The 15,600-nt window shown below is 45.8% G+C and overlaps 1 protein-coding gene across 2 annotated transcripts in view; it reads left to right on the forward strand.

The window, feature by feature from the left end:
- Positions 1-15,600, forward strand: part of METTL27 (methyltransferase like 27) — a 107,835-nt gene that overhangs the window by 52,735 nt on the left and 39,500 nt on the right. The window contains exon 3 of one of the 2 annotated variants that reach the window (XM_040423625.1): positions 12,076-12,204. The exons of the other annotated variant lie outside the window; for it this stretch is intronic. Coding sequence (XP_040279559.1) covers positions 12,076-12,204 — 129 coding nt within the window. The remainder of the gene's footprint in view (positions 1-12,075; positions 12,205-15,600) is intronic. 2 annotated transcript variants of the gene reach the window in all.

A 15,600-nucleotide genomic window follows, 5' to 3' on the forward strand; every position in this document is an offset into this window, starting at 1 on the left:
ATGTAAAATGACACCCCAAAACACATTCCCCAACTTCTCCTTAGTACGGCGATACCAGATGTGTGACACTTTTTTGCAGCCTAGATGCGCAAAGGTGCCCAAATTCCTTTTAGGAGGGCATTTTTAGACATTTGGATACCAGACTTCTTCTCACGCTTTGGGGCCCCTAGAATGCCAGGGCAGTATAAATACCCCACATGTGACCCCATTTTGGAAAGAAGACACCCCAAGGTATTCAATGAGGGGCATGGCGAGTTCATAGAAATTATTTTTTTTTGGCACAAGTTAGCGGAAATTGATATTTTTAATTTTTTTCTCACAAAGTCTCCCGTTCCGCTAACTTGGGACAAAAATTTCAATCTTTCATGGACTCAATATGCCCCTCACGGAATACCTGGGGGTGTCTTCTTTCCGAAATGGGGTCACATGTGGGGTATTTATACTGCCCTGGCATTCTAGGGGCCCTAAAGCGTGAGAAGAAGTCTGGAATATAAATGTCTAAAAAATTTTACGCATTTGGTTTCCGTGAGGGGTATGGTGAGTTCATGTGAGATTTTATTTTTTGACACAAGTTAGTGGAATATGAGACTTTGTAAGAAAAAAAAAATAATAATTCCGCTAACTTGGGCCAAAAAAATGTCTGAATGGAGCCTTACAGAGGGTGATCAATGACAGGGGGGTGATCAATGATAGGGGGGGTGATCAATGACAGGGGGGGTGATCAATGACAGGGGGGGTGATCAATGACAGGGGGGTGATCAATGACAGGGGGGTGATCAATGACAGGGGGGTGATCAGGGAGTCTATATGGGGTGATCACCACAGTCATTGATCACGCCCGTGTAAGGCTTCATTCAGACGTCCGGATGCGTTTTGCGGACGTCTGAATGGAGCTTTACAGGGGGGTAATCAATGACAGGGGGGTGATCAGGGAGTCTATATGGGGTGATCACCACAGTCATTGATCATGCCCCTGTAAGGCTTCATTCAGACGTCCGGATGCGTTTTGCGGACGTCTGAATGGAGCTTTACAGGGGGGTAATCAATGACAGGGGGGTGATCAGGGAGTCTATATGGGGTGATCACCACAGTCATTGATCACGCGCCTGTAAGGCTTCATTCAGACGTCCGGATGCGTTTTGCGGATCCGATCCATCTATCAGTGGATCCGTAAAAATCATGCGGACGTCTGAATGGAGCTTTACAGGGGGGTAATCAATGACAGGGGGGTAATCAATGACAGGGGGGTGATCAGGGAGTCTATATGGGGTGATCACCACAGTCATTGATCACGCCCCTGTAAGGCTTCATTCAGACGTCCGGATGCGTTTTGCGGATCCGATCCATCTATCAGTGCATCCGTAAAAATCATGCGGACATCTGAATGGAGCTTTACAGGGGGGTGATCAGGGAGTCTATATGGGGTGATCACCACAGTCATTGATCATGCCCCTGTAAGGCTTCATTCAGACGTCCGGATGCGTTTTGCGGATCGGATCCATCTATCAGTGCATCCGTAAAAATCATGCGGACATCTGAATGGAGCTTTACAGGGGGGTGATCAGGGAGTCTATATGGGGTGATCACCACAGTCATTGATCATGCCCCTGTATGGCTTCATTCAGACGTCCGGATGCGTTTTGCGGATCGGATCCATCTATCAGTGCATCCGTAAAAATCATGCGGACATCTGAATGGAGCTTTACAGGGGGGTGATCAGGGAGTCTATATGGGGTGATCACCACAGTCATTGATCATGCCCCTGTAAGGCTTCATTCAGACGTCCGGATGCGTTTTGCGGATCGGATCCATCTATCAGTGCATCCGTAAAAATCATGCGGACGTCTGAATGGAGCTTTACAGGGGGGTGATCAATGACAGGGGTGTAATCAATGACAGGGGGGTGATCAGGGAGTCTATATGGGGTGATCACCACAGTCATTGATCACGCCCCTGTAAGGCTTCATTCAGATGTCCGGATGCGTTTTGCGGATCCGATCCATCTATCAGTGGATCCGTAAAAATCATGCAGACGTCTGAATGGAGCTTTACAGGGGGGTAATCAATGACAGGGGGGTAATCAATGACAGGGGGGTGATCAGGGAGTCTATATGGGGTGATCAGGGGCTAATAAGGGGTTAATAAGTGACGGGGGTGGGGTGTAGTGTAGTGTAGTGGTGCTTGGTGCTACTTTACTGAGCTACCTGTGTCCTCTGGTGGTCGATCCAAACAAAGGGGACCACCAGAGGACCAGGTAGCAGGTATATTAGACGCTGTTATCAAAACAGCGTCTAATATACCTGTTAGGGGTTAAAAAAAACACATCTCCAGCCTGCCAGCGAACGATCGCCGCTGGCAGGCTGGAGATCAACTCTCTTACCTTCCGTTCCTGTGAGCGCGCGCGCCTGTGTGCGCGCGTTCACAGGAAATCTCGGCTCACGCGAGATGACGCCTATTGGCGTTAGTGTGACCTGGGAGCGCCGCAGAAATGACGCCTTTCGGCGTTAGCGTGACGGTAAGTGGTTAAAGGGGTTATCCCAGTGCCATCTTAAGAGCATTATAGGCCCCCGGGCAATACAGTGCACTGGGGCCCTGTCTACACAATCACGCACTAGAATAAAAATGCAAATTATCAATAAGGCGATATTTATTGGTACTTTCAACAAAATCAGTGTTTAATATAGGAATAATATATAGGGGGGGCACAAAGATACCACAGTCAAAAATGGGGGGGCAAAAACAAAATAAGTATATATAAATAAGATTACAAAATATGAGAGAATTGCGGTATGCAGGGATACATTTATAATAAAACTATTTACTTACAAAAGAAGCTGTTCAATCGTCTGCTGTGCCGTCCTCTGCTTGCTTCCGCGGATTCTTTCCCCTTCTTTCTGTCTCTCGTCAGTGCGCAGGCGCACTGTTATGGTGGATCTGTGGAAGACACACTGTTATGGGGGCATCTGTGGATGACAGTGTTATTATGCCTCTCATTAGCCCCCATATGCTGCCTCTCATCATTAGCCCCCATATGCTGCCTCTCATCATTAGCCCCCATATGCCTCTCCATTAGCCCCCATATGCCTCTCCATTAGCCCCCATATGCCTCTCCATTAGCCCCCATATGCCTCATTAGCCCCCATATGCCTCATTAGCCCCCATATGCCTCTCCATTAGCCCCCATATGCCTCTCCATTAGCCCCCATATGCCTCATTAGCCCCCATATGCCTCATTAGCCCCCATATGCCTCTCCATTAGCCCCCATATGCCTCTCCATTAGCCCCCATATGCCTCTCCATTAGCCCCCATATGCCTCTCCATTAGCCCCCATATGCCTCTCCATTAGCCCCCATATGCCTCATTAGCCCCCATATGCCTCTCCATTAGCCCCCATATGCCTCTCCATTAGCCCCCATATGCCTCTCCATTAGCCCCCATATGCCTCTCCATTAGCCCCCATATGCCTCTCCATTAGCCCCCATATGCCTCATTAGCCCCCATATGCCTCATTAGCCCCCATATGCCTCTCCATTAGCCCCCATATGCCTCTCCATTAGCCCCCATATGCCTCATTAGCCCCCATATGCCTCTCCATTAGCCCCCATATGCCTCTCCATTAGCCCCCATATGCCTCATTAGCCCCCATATGCCTCTCCATTAGCCCCCATATGCCTCTCCATTAGCCCCCATATGCCTCTCCATTAGCCCCCATATGCCTCTCCATTAGCCCCCATATGCCTCTCCATTAGCCCCCATATGCCTCTCCATTAGCCCCCATATGCCTCATTAGCCCCCATATGCCTCATTAGCCCCCATATGCCTCTCCATTAGCCCCCATATGCCTCTCCATTAGCCCCCATATGCCTCTCCATTAGCCCCCATATGCCTCTCCATTAGCCCCCATATGCCTCATTAGCCCCCATATGCCTCTCCATTAGCCCCCATATGCCTCTCCATTAGCCCCCATATGCCTCTCCATTAGCCCCCATATGCCTCTCCATTAGCCCCCATATGCCTCTCCATTAGCCCCCATATGCCTCATTAGCCCCCATATGCCTCATTAGCCCCCATATGCCTCTCCATTAGCCCCCATATGCCTCTCCATTAGCCCCCATATGCCTCTCCATTAGCCCCCATATGCCTCTCCATTAGCCCCCATATGCCTCTCCATTAGCCCCCATATGCCTCATTAGCCCCCATATGCCTCATTAGCCCCCATATGCCTCTCCATTAGCCCCCATATGCCTCTCCATTAGCCCCCATATGCCTCATTAGCCCCCATATGCCTCTCCATTAGCCCCCATATGCCTCTCCATTAGCCCCCATATGCCTCATTAGCCCCCATATGCCTCTCCATTAGCCCCCATATGCCTCTCCATTAGCCCCCATATGCCTCTCCATTAGCCCCCATATGCCTCTCCATTAGCCCCCATATGCCTCTCCATTAGCCCCCATATGCCTCTCCATTAGCCCCCATATGCCTCATTAGCCCCCATATGCCTCATTAGCCCCCATATGCCTCTCCATTAGCCCCCATATGCCTCTCCATTAGCCCCCATATGCCTCTCCATTAGCCCCCATATGCCTCTCCATTAGCCCCCATATGCCTCATTAGCCCCCATATGCCTCTCCATTAGCCCCCATATGCCTCTCCATTAGCCCCCATATGCCTCTCCATTAGCCCCCATATGCCTCTCCATTAGCCCCCATATGCCTCTCCATTAGCCCCCATATGCCTCATTAGCCCCCATATGCCTCATTAGCCCCCATATGCCTCTCCATTAGCCCCCATATGCCTCTCCATTAGCCCCCATATGCCTCATTAGCCCCCATATGCCTCTCCATTAGCCCCCATATGCCTCTCCATTAGCCCCCATATGCCTCATTAGCCCCCATATGCCTCTCCATTAGCCCCCATATGCCTCTCCATTAGCCCCCATATGCCTCTCCATTAGCCCCCATATGCCTCATTAGCCCCCATATGCCTCTCCATTAGCCCCCATATGCCTCTCCATTAGCCCCCATATGCCTCTCCATTAGCCCCCATATGCCTCTCCATTAGCCCCCATATGCCTCATTAGCCCCCATATGCCTCTCCATTAGCCCCCATATGCCTCTCCATTAGCCCCCATATGCCTCTCCATTAGCCCCCATATGCCTCTCCATTAGCCCCCATATGCCTCTCCATTAGCCCCCATATGCCTCATTAGCCCCCATATGCCTCTCCATTAGCCCCCATATGCCTCTCCATTAGCCCCCATATGCCTCATTAGCCCCCATATGCCTCTCCATTAGCCCCCATATGCCTCTCCATTAGCCCCCCATATGCCTCTCTCCATTAGCCCCCCATATGCCTCTCTCCATTAGCCCCCCATATGCCTCTCCATTAGCCCCCCATATGCCTCTCCATTAGCCCCCATATGCCTCTCCATTAGCCCCCTTATGCCCCCAGCAGCCACATTTTCTTATAAAATAAAAAATCACTTACCTCTCCTGCTCCTGGACGCCGCCTGCCTCTCCTCAGTCGACTCTGTGCTCTGAACTGGCGCGCACAGCGTGAGGGCGCTCTGTGACCTCACGCTGTGCGCGCCAGTTCAGAGCACAGAGTCGACAGCCGAGGACCAGGAAGTGGTGAGTACAGAGCGTTCACCACTTCCTGGTCTCTCGGTTCTAATGAGCGCTTCCATAATGGAAGCGCTCATTAGTATTCAACTGGGGGGTGGGCTGGTGGGTTCACTGGGCAGGCGGGCCCCCAGGCAAGTGGGGCCCCCGGGCAACTGCCCAGCGTGCCCATTCGAAAAGACGGCCCTGGGTTATCCCATGATTAGTGTAAAAAACTAAAATCATAAAACATAACAATCTCTTTGCTAGTACCAGCCCTGTACGTCATATAGATTCAGAGATTTCCCTATTCATTGCTCCAATTGCTCCGCTAGATTTATTTCCGTCTGGCAGATAAGGGGGAGTGTCCTTCCTGCTGTTGCTGCTGATGGCATTTGAAGGCTGGAACTGAGCATGTGTGAGCAGTAGCAGGAAGGTGGACAGAGAAATAAATAAAAAAACTTATAAAAATACAATGTAGTATGTACACCAGGAATAATAATAAACAGTGATGTCACAGTACAGGAATAATAAACACTGATGTCACAGTGCAGGAATAATAAACACACTGATGTCACAGTGCAGGGTTAATAAACACAGTGATGTCACAGTACAGGGATAATAAACACAGTGATGTCAAAGTGCAGGGATAATAAAAACACTGTGATGTCACAGTACAGGGATGATAAACACAGCGTTGTCACAGTGCAGGGATAATAAAAACAGTGGTGCCACAGTACAGGGATAATAAACACAGTGATGTCACAGTGCAGGGATAATAAACAGTGATGTCACAGCACAGGCATAATAAACACAGTGATTTCACAGTGCAGGGATAATAAACACAGTGATGTCACAGCACAGGGATAATAAACACTGTGATGTCACAGTGCAGGGATGATAAACACAGCGATGTTACAGCGCAGGGATAATAAACACAGTGATGTCACAGCACAGGGATGATAAACACAGTGATGTCACACTACAGGGTGGGATAATAAACTCAGCGATGTCACAGCACAGGGATAATAAACACAGCGATGTCACAGCACAGGGATGATAAACACAGTGATGTCACAGTACACGGATAATAAATACAGTGATGTCACAGTGCAGGGATAATAAACACAGTGATGTCACAGTACAGTGATAATAAACATAGTGATGTCACAGTGCAGGGATAATAAACACAGCGATGTCACAGTACAGGGATAATAAACACAGTGATGTCACACTGCAGAGATAATAAACACAGCGATGTCACAGTACAGGGATAATAAGCATAGTGCTGTCACAGCGCAGGGATAATAAACACAGCGATGTCACAGTACAGGGATAATAAACACAGCGATGTCACAGTACAGGGATAATAAACACAGTGATGTCACAGTACAGGGATAATAAACACAGTGATGTCACAGTGCAGGGATAATAAACAGCGATGTCACAGTACAGGGATAGTAAACACAGTGATGTCACAGTGCAGGGATAATAAACACCGTGATGTCACAGTACAGGGATAATAAACACAGTGATGTCACAGTACAGGGATAATAAACACAGCGATGTCACAGTGCAGGGATAATAAAAACTGTGATGTCAGAGCACAGGGATAATAAACACAGTGATGTCACAGTGAAGGGATAATAAACACAGCAATGTCACAGTGCAGGGATAATAAACAGTGATGTCACAGTGCAGGGATAATAAACACAGTGATGTCACAGTGCAGAGATAATAAACACAGCGATGTCACAGTGCAGGGATAATAAACTCAGTGATGTCACAGTACAGGGATAATAAACACTGTGATGTCACAGTACAAGGATAATACACACAGTGATGTCACAGTACAGGGATAGTAAACACAGTGATGTCACAGTACAGGGATAATAAAAACTGTGATGTCAGAGCACAGGGATAATAAACACAGTGATGTCACAGTGAAGGGATAATAAACACAGCAATGTCACAGTGCAGGGATAATAAACAGTGATGTCACAGTGCAGAGATAATAAACACAGCGATGTCACAGTGCAGGGATAATAAACTCAGTGATGTCACAGTACAGGGATAATAAACACTGTGATGTCACAGTACAGGAATAATAAACACAGTGATGTCACACTACAGGGATAATAAACACAGTGATGTCACAGTGCAGGCATAATAAAAACTGTGATGTCACAGCACAGGGATAATAAACACAGTGATGTCACAGTACAGGGATAATAAACACAGTGATGTCACACTACAGGGATAATAAATACAGCGATGTCACAGTGCAGGGATAATAAAAACAGTGATGTCACAGTACAGGGATAATAAACACAGTGATGTCACACTACAGGGATAATAAACACAGCGATGTCACACTACAGGTATAGTAAACACAGTGATGTCACAGTACAGGGATAATAAACATAGTGATGTCACAGTGCAGGGATAATAAACATAGTGATGTCACAGTGCAGAGATAATAAACACAGCACTCTAACTAATTTGCATAAAAATAAAAGTCAAGCAGGAGCTCAATGGTCGCCACTGTCCTGCTGTTCTGGACAGGTGCGGGCACCTCTCCTCTCTCATTGCGGGCACCTCTCCTCTCTCATTGGGACTTGTCAGAGTTAATCTTTTACTCTTGCTCCCTGTCCAGCTGCTGGCTAAGTTGCTGATCAGTCTCCCTACTTAGTAGGGCTGTGGTTCCACCTCCTCACAATACCTTGCCTGTCTACCGATTCTGCTCCTTGCCTCCTGCCCCAACCTTGGAACTACGACGTGGACTACCCACATACTCAGCCTGCCCCAACCTTGGAATTTTTCTATCTGGAATACGCACGTTCTCAGCTTGCCCTGATCTACAGTAGGACTGTGTTCAGACTACACCTTTTGCCTAAGTCCATGGTGCTTCGCATCGGTGTCTCTTACTCCCTTGGGTCAGCTGTTAACTACACCACGACTACTCCAGGAGGTGGTGGCTTGGATGATTCCATGCGGTGAAGTCCAGATCCCTGTACGGGGGTTAGATTGTGAATACCAGGGAACCACCAGTACAACTGCATTAGGTTTAGCCCAAAGTCAAACTGGTTAGTTGGCACAGTGGGTCCAAACCCACTGTCTGTTACAACAAGCTAAAAACAAAAGTAAGATATTGTTGCAATCAGCATGATCAACCAGGGCAGAATGCCTGGTTTAATATGGTTGATTATGCTGACAGATGTCCTTTTAAAAAGTACTGAGAATTTTGTGTTATTGAGATGTTTACAGTGAATTTATACAAAATGTGGGACATGGTAACAAGAAAGAAAGAAATAATGGAGTGGAACAGTGACGTACCTGCAATGAAGGCAGACCACGCAACTGTTAGAGGGCCTGGGGGCAGGACGGGCCAGACCCTGAACTCCTTTTCCAGGAAGAAGAAAAAGCATTTTCATGCAGCCACCACTAGGTGGAGCTCAATGCAAAGAGGTTATTTCAGCTTTCATTCCTGTAAATAGTAACTGTATAAATTCCTATGTAGTAAGCTTCCCCTAAGTGGTGGGTACAGGCAGACAGTTTTGTAATGGAAGGGATGCAGATTTGTCTGATGTAAATACATTGAGAAATATAGTGTTCTGCATGAGAGTCTTATTTATGATGCACCTATTGCACTTTTTTCTTACCATTTATTTGTAAATTAAAATTTATTTCACTTAATAAAAAAAAATAAAAATAAATTCAGTCTGCATCCGATCTGCATTTTTTGTAATCAAATGCGGACCCATTCATTTCAATGGGGTTGGAAAAAATGCAGACCTTGGGCTGTCCATATCCGTATATCTGTACTGCAGCCCCACAAAAAAAGATGAAACATGTCCCATTCTTGTCTGTTTTGCAGGCAAGAATATGATATTTCTGCAGGAGGGGAAAAAAAATTGTGGCATGCACTCAGCCGGTACTGTATCTGTGTTTTGCTTACCAGCGGTTTGCGGACCACAAAAGGAATACGATCGTTTGCATGAGGCCTTACTCTGCATCAGGTTTGATAAATATCCCCAATAACAATAAATAGACAGGAATCTTATTGTCACGGACGTTCCCGCGACAGGTGGCAGGAGATCAGTGAGACAACACGTGGTTTGAGCTGACATGTTTTGCATTTGGATCAAATGACGTCTGTGTTTCTGGTGCTTGCCACACCTTCTTTCCCTAGGTGTGGCTATTAGGGTCATTTAACCTTCTCTATTTATAAGTGCTTCTCCCACAATGCTGTGCGGTTTATAGCTTCTGTTTTGACCTTTGGATAGATTGTGGTTGGATCTTGGCTGCGTTCCTGGTGCTTCCATTGCTCCTTTGAAGTTGAGTCTTTACTTTCCCTTTTGTATTTTGTTTGGGTTCTGTGTGTTGCATTTCCCTATTGTTTGTATTAGGTCTGAACGAGACTCCTGTTCGTCCTTCCTTTTGGAGGAACAGGTAGTCTCGTCCCTGCCATTAGTACCAGGGTCCTATTGGGCTTGATAGGACTCTAGGTATTCCTGCGTATGAACACACCTACCTCTGGTGTGGTGTTTCCCTCCCACACTGAAGCATGACACTTATTTTTGTAAACCCCCTCTTAGGGTCCATTCACACGTCCGTATGAATGGGTCCGGATCCGACCCATTCCGTTCCGCAGCCCCGCAAAATAATTGAGCATGTCCTATTCTTGTCCGTAGACACGGACAAGAAAAGGCATTTCTATTGGGGTGCCGGCCATGTGCGGTCCAGTGTTTTTTGCGGAACGCAAAACACTTGCGGACGTCTGAATGGACCCTTAGGCCCCCTTCACATGGGCATCGTGGGTGAGGACAGGCTGCGTTCAGGGTGCATTGCGGGAAACACGCGCGAGTAGGCACGCAATTGCAGTCGGTTTTGTCTGCGATTTGCGTTCCAGTGTTCAGTTTTTTCCACACGAGTGCAATGCGTTTGCACGCACATGAGAAAAAACTGAATGTGGTACCCAGACCTGAACCCGGACTTCTTCACTGAAGTTCGGGTTTGGGGTTCTGTAGATTTTATTATTTTCGATTATAACATCGTTATAATGGAAAATAATAGCATTCTTTAATATAGAATGCAAGTATTATGTCAATTGAGGGTTAAAAAATAATAAAAACATAACTCACCTCATCCACTTGATCGCGCAGCCGGCATCGTCTTCTTTCTTCTTCTTTCAGGACCTGCAAAAGGACATTTGATGATGTAATCGCGCTCACCACGTGGTGAGCGTGGTGACGTCAGCGCAGGTCCTGCTGAATGAAGATAGAAGGATCAAGTGGACAAGGTGAGTTAATTTTTTTATTTTTTAACCCCTCAAGGCACATTTTACTAGGCATTCTGTATTAAGAATGCTATTATTTCCCCTTATAACAATGTTATAAGGGAAAATAATACAGTGAATAGACTTTAATGGGGTCCGGGGTTGCTCATCCCTATCATCATTTTATGGTATATGCTGATCCATTCATTCCTATGGGTGAGCAAAATGTGCGGACAACATTCAGTATGTTGTCCGCATCCGTGTTTCCGCATTTCTAGTCCACAAAAATATGAAGCTTGTACTACTATTGTCCGCACAGATCGGTCCGCAGCTCCATTCAAGTCAATGGATCCGCAAACTGCAGATGACATACGGAATGGTATCCGTATGTAATCCATTTTTTGCGGATTCGTTTTCGTATTTTCTTGACAACTAAAAATGTATAATTCTTTTTTTTTCCTCTCTCTTTTTTTTTCTTCCGTTTTTTGCAGACCGTAAAAAACGGAAGACATACAGAACACAAACGGAGGTCATTTGTCCGCAAAATGCGGACACACAGTTACGTTATTTGCGGGCCGCAAAACGGAAAGGATTACACGCGGTCGTGTGAATGTACCCTTAGGGCTCGTTCACACGAACGGACCCACTGCTGTATTGCGGACCACATTTGCAGATCCGCAATACACTGGCACCGTTCCGTTGCCATTCCGCATCACGGATGCGGACCCATTCATTTCAATGGGTCCTCAAATCCAAAGATGCGGAATGGAAGAATGGAACAGAACACTACGGAAACATTACGGAGTGCTTTCTGGGGTTCCGTTCCGTGTTTCCGCACCGCAAAAAGATAGAACTTGCTCTATCTTTTTGCGGAAGGATTGCGGACCCATTCAAGTGAATGGGTCTGAGATCCCCATGTGCCTGCCCCACGGACAATGCCCGTGCATTGCGGACCGCAATTTGCGGTCCACAGCACGGGCACGGGCTTCACACGTTCGTGTGAACGAGCCCTTAGTTATGTATACCTAGGTGAAGCTAGACCCCCATTTCAGAAGGGTACAGTATTTTGCACATTTTAGAAGGGTACAGTATTAGCGTTTTATAGCATCAGTAAATCCTATAGGTTGACACACAGAATTACAATTAAATTATTTCAACTTCAGAGTAATTGAACGTATATTTTTATTTATTTAAGGATGTCTCAGTCTTGGAATATAAAGCTCCACGTTTAGCCGCGCTGGCATTGGCCTCGGTGTATCCTTTCAATCGAGAGTCGAAGCTTGTACTGGACGTAGCATGTGGTACTGGACGTGCAGCTGAAGAGGTACAAATTTGTTTCTTGCAATTCAAATTACAGCCACCTGGGTGCAGTAGTGCTGCAGAACTGCTGTTATAGGAGGAGGTGAACAGCATGAAAAGTATTAGGCCTCATGCACACGACAGTATTTTTTCACGGTCTGCAAAACGGGGTTCCGTTGTTCCGTGATCCGTTTCCGTTTTTGTTTCCGTGTGTCTTCCTTGATTTTTGGAGGATCACCAGACATGAAGGAAAGTGAAAAAAAATCTAAGTCAAGTTTGCCTTGCAAATGATAGGAAAAAAACGGACGCGGATGACAATCTTGTGTGCCTCCGTGTTTTTTCACGGACCCATTGACTTGAATGGGTCCGCGAACCGTTGTCCGTGAAAAAAATAGGACAGGTCATATTTTTTTGACGGACTGGAAACACGGATCACAGACGCGGATGACAAAAGGTGCATTAGCCGAGTTTTCAATGGACCCATTAAAAGTCAACGGGTCCGCAGAAAATCACGGAAAACGGAGCAACAGACACGGAACACAACAACGGTCGTGTGCATGAGGCTTTAGAGTGACTTTACGAAAGGTTATATGTGACGTAAGGCGGGAGTTAAAGTTCTTACATTAGTCATGGACTATTAATTTAAAAAATCTTTCATTTGCACAATCATATCATGTGACGGTCATATACTTGCATACATACACACTCTCTACATTTCTCCATAAAACATCCTTCTCCATTCTGTCTGCAGTATTGATACTTTAGTACACATTACATGTCAGGGACTTCACATTATACACTTTTATGGAGGACACGTCATCAGGAATAACATACCAAACTTTAGACCACGCCAGGAGTTACCTCTTTCCACTTTATTACGTGTTCTACATGACAGACCAGAGTGCCATATCCTTCTAGTTACTGTACCAGTGTAATAATACTTTACAGATCTCTGTCACCTCTCCTGAAAAGTTGGTTTTAGTAAAGAATTATATTTCCCATGAAATAACAATTGGCATCACTTGTTCACAGAGCTCTGCATTGTGCTGTACCTTTGTTATTCCACATGAAAAATTATAAATAAATTGACAAGTGGGTTTTACCAGTTACCCTTCAGCAAGGAGAACTGGAACCTCCAGTTGACAATTCATGAATTAATTTTAAAGAGGAATAACATAAGAACAATACATCGCAGAGCTATGAGAAAATCTGTTCTAAAACAGTATAAAGGTATTTACTAGTATGGACACACCAGCAGACGTAACAGGTCCTCTTTCAGGAGTCCCACTTTGGACTGGGATGACACAGTGCGTGTTCCCACATTTGTACCACAATGAATATTGAATAAACAATCTGTTTTTAATGTGCTAATAGAATACCACTACGTCTTGCACGGCCACATGGTTCTGAGCCACAAGGTAGGTGCATCTCAGCTGCCACACCCTTAGGCTCCATTACCACGTCCGCAAAAGGGTCCGCACCCGTTCCGCAATTTTGCGGAACAGGTGCGGACCCATTCATTCTCTATGGGCCCGGACGTGAAGCGGAGAGCACACTATGTGCTCTCCACTTCCGCATTTGCGGAGCGTGGCCCTGAACTTCCGGGTTTCGGCCCCGAACTTCCGGTCCGCAGCTCCGCAAAAGATAGAACATGTCCTATTCTTGTCCGCAGCTGCGGACAAGAATAGGCATTTCTATAGGGGGTGCCGGCCGGGGGTCCTTTTATTACCTAATGGGGGATATATTATGTGCCAATATTATATATTTTTTTTTAAGTACAGAATATGATAAAAATACAAACAAAAACCGTAGTTGCCCCATTCGCTCAAAACTATACATATATCAAAACAATCGACACAAAATGGAACCCAATAATTTATTTTGCTGTTGGTTTGCATATTTAAAGAATACAAAGCTATAGTTTGAAAAAAAGATTTTTGACATTTTTTTTGCAGTTTTTCCCAAATCAGACTAGAAAAAAAACAAAACGTCAGTGTTTGGTCAGTGATTTCCATCAGTGATTGTGAGCCAAAACCAGGAATCGAGCCTCCACAGAGATAAGGTGTTTAGAGCCGTACCTGGTTTTGGCTCACAATCACTGATGGAAATAACTGACCGAACACTGACCTAAAAAGTCCTATGTGTAACGTAAAAAACGTTGCAAAAATTATTTTGGCAGCCCAACAAATAAGAAAAGCTACAGCCATTAAACCACCACGTGCGCTAAATCTCAAAAAATTGCAGACCTGGTCAAGAGTTAGGGCTCATGCACACGACAGTATTTTGCGTTCAGTATACTGGACGTTTTTTGAGTTCAGTATGCGGAACATATACTGAACCATTCATTTCAATGGTTCAGCAAAAAATACTGAAGTGTCTCCGTGTGCATTCCGTTTCAGTATTTCCGTATTTCCGTACCGTGAAAAGATAGAACATGTCCTATTCTTGTCCGCAAATCACGGTGCTTGGCTCCATTCAAGTCAATGGGTCCGCAAAAAAAACGGAACACATACGGAAATGCATCCGTATGTCTTCCGTATCCGTTCCGTTTTTGCTGAACCATCTATTGAAAATGTTATGCCCAGCCCAATTTTTTCTATGTAATTACTGTATACTGTATATGCCATACGGAAAAACGGAAAGGAAACGGAAACACAACGGAAACAAAAAACGGACCACAAAACACTACGCCGTACGGTCGTGTGCATGAGCCCTTAGAGGGGTATTCTGGAAATAGCAATTAAATCTTATTCATTGTGCAACAAACGTGCTGTCATATGATGGTCACACAGTGATAGCTGTACTGTAACAAGCACCTATGAGACTGCGGGTGGGTTTTCATCCTCTGGATATGAGTCCTCATTTATCATTTCATCTATGTTGGTCATACAGTGAATTATTCACATGTGCCATAATACCCCTTTAAGCCTAGCGGGCCCACGAGCTCAAGACATCGATGCACAAATATATTAGAAAACTGCGATACATAAGCTTTATATGTTGAAAATGGAATACCGCTATAAGGTCTCAGAAGTACTGCACCTTTGTCACAAATCCACTGGATGTATATGGCCATGGTCCTGCTGAAATCAGGTCAAATAGCATACAGTTTATGGCTACTTTCACATGCGATTTTCTATCCGGTTTTGAGATCCAGCAGAAGAAAACGCTTCAGTTTTGTCCCAATTCGTTGTCAATGGGGACAAAACTAAACAAACCGGAACGGAGCGCGCCAGCACCAGAATGTCTTCCGTTCCAGTTTGTCGCGTTCTGTGACCGGACACAAAACCGCTGCAAACTGCAGTTTTGTATCCGGTTAGCAAAACTAAACAATCTGGATCCGGCACTAAAAACAATGTAAGTCAATGGTGCCAAATCCATTTTTTTCGGACAGGACAAAACCGGATCCGGCACTAACATT

This window comes from Bufo bufo, chromosome 3 (genome assembly GCF_905171765.1).
Source record: "Bufo bufo chromosome 3, aBufBuf1.1, whole genome shotgun sequence".
NCBI lineage: Eukaryota > Metazoa > Chordata > Amphibia > Anura > Bufonidae > Bufo > Bufo bufo.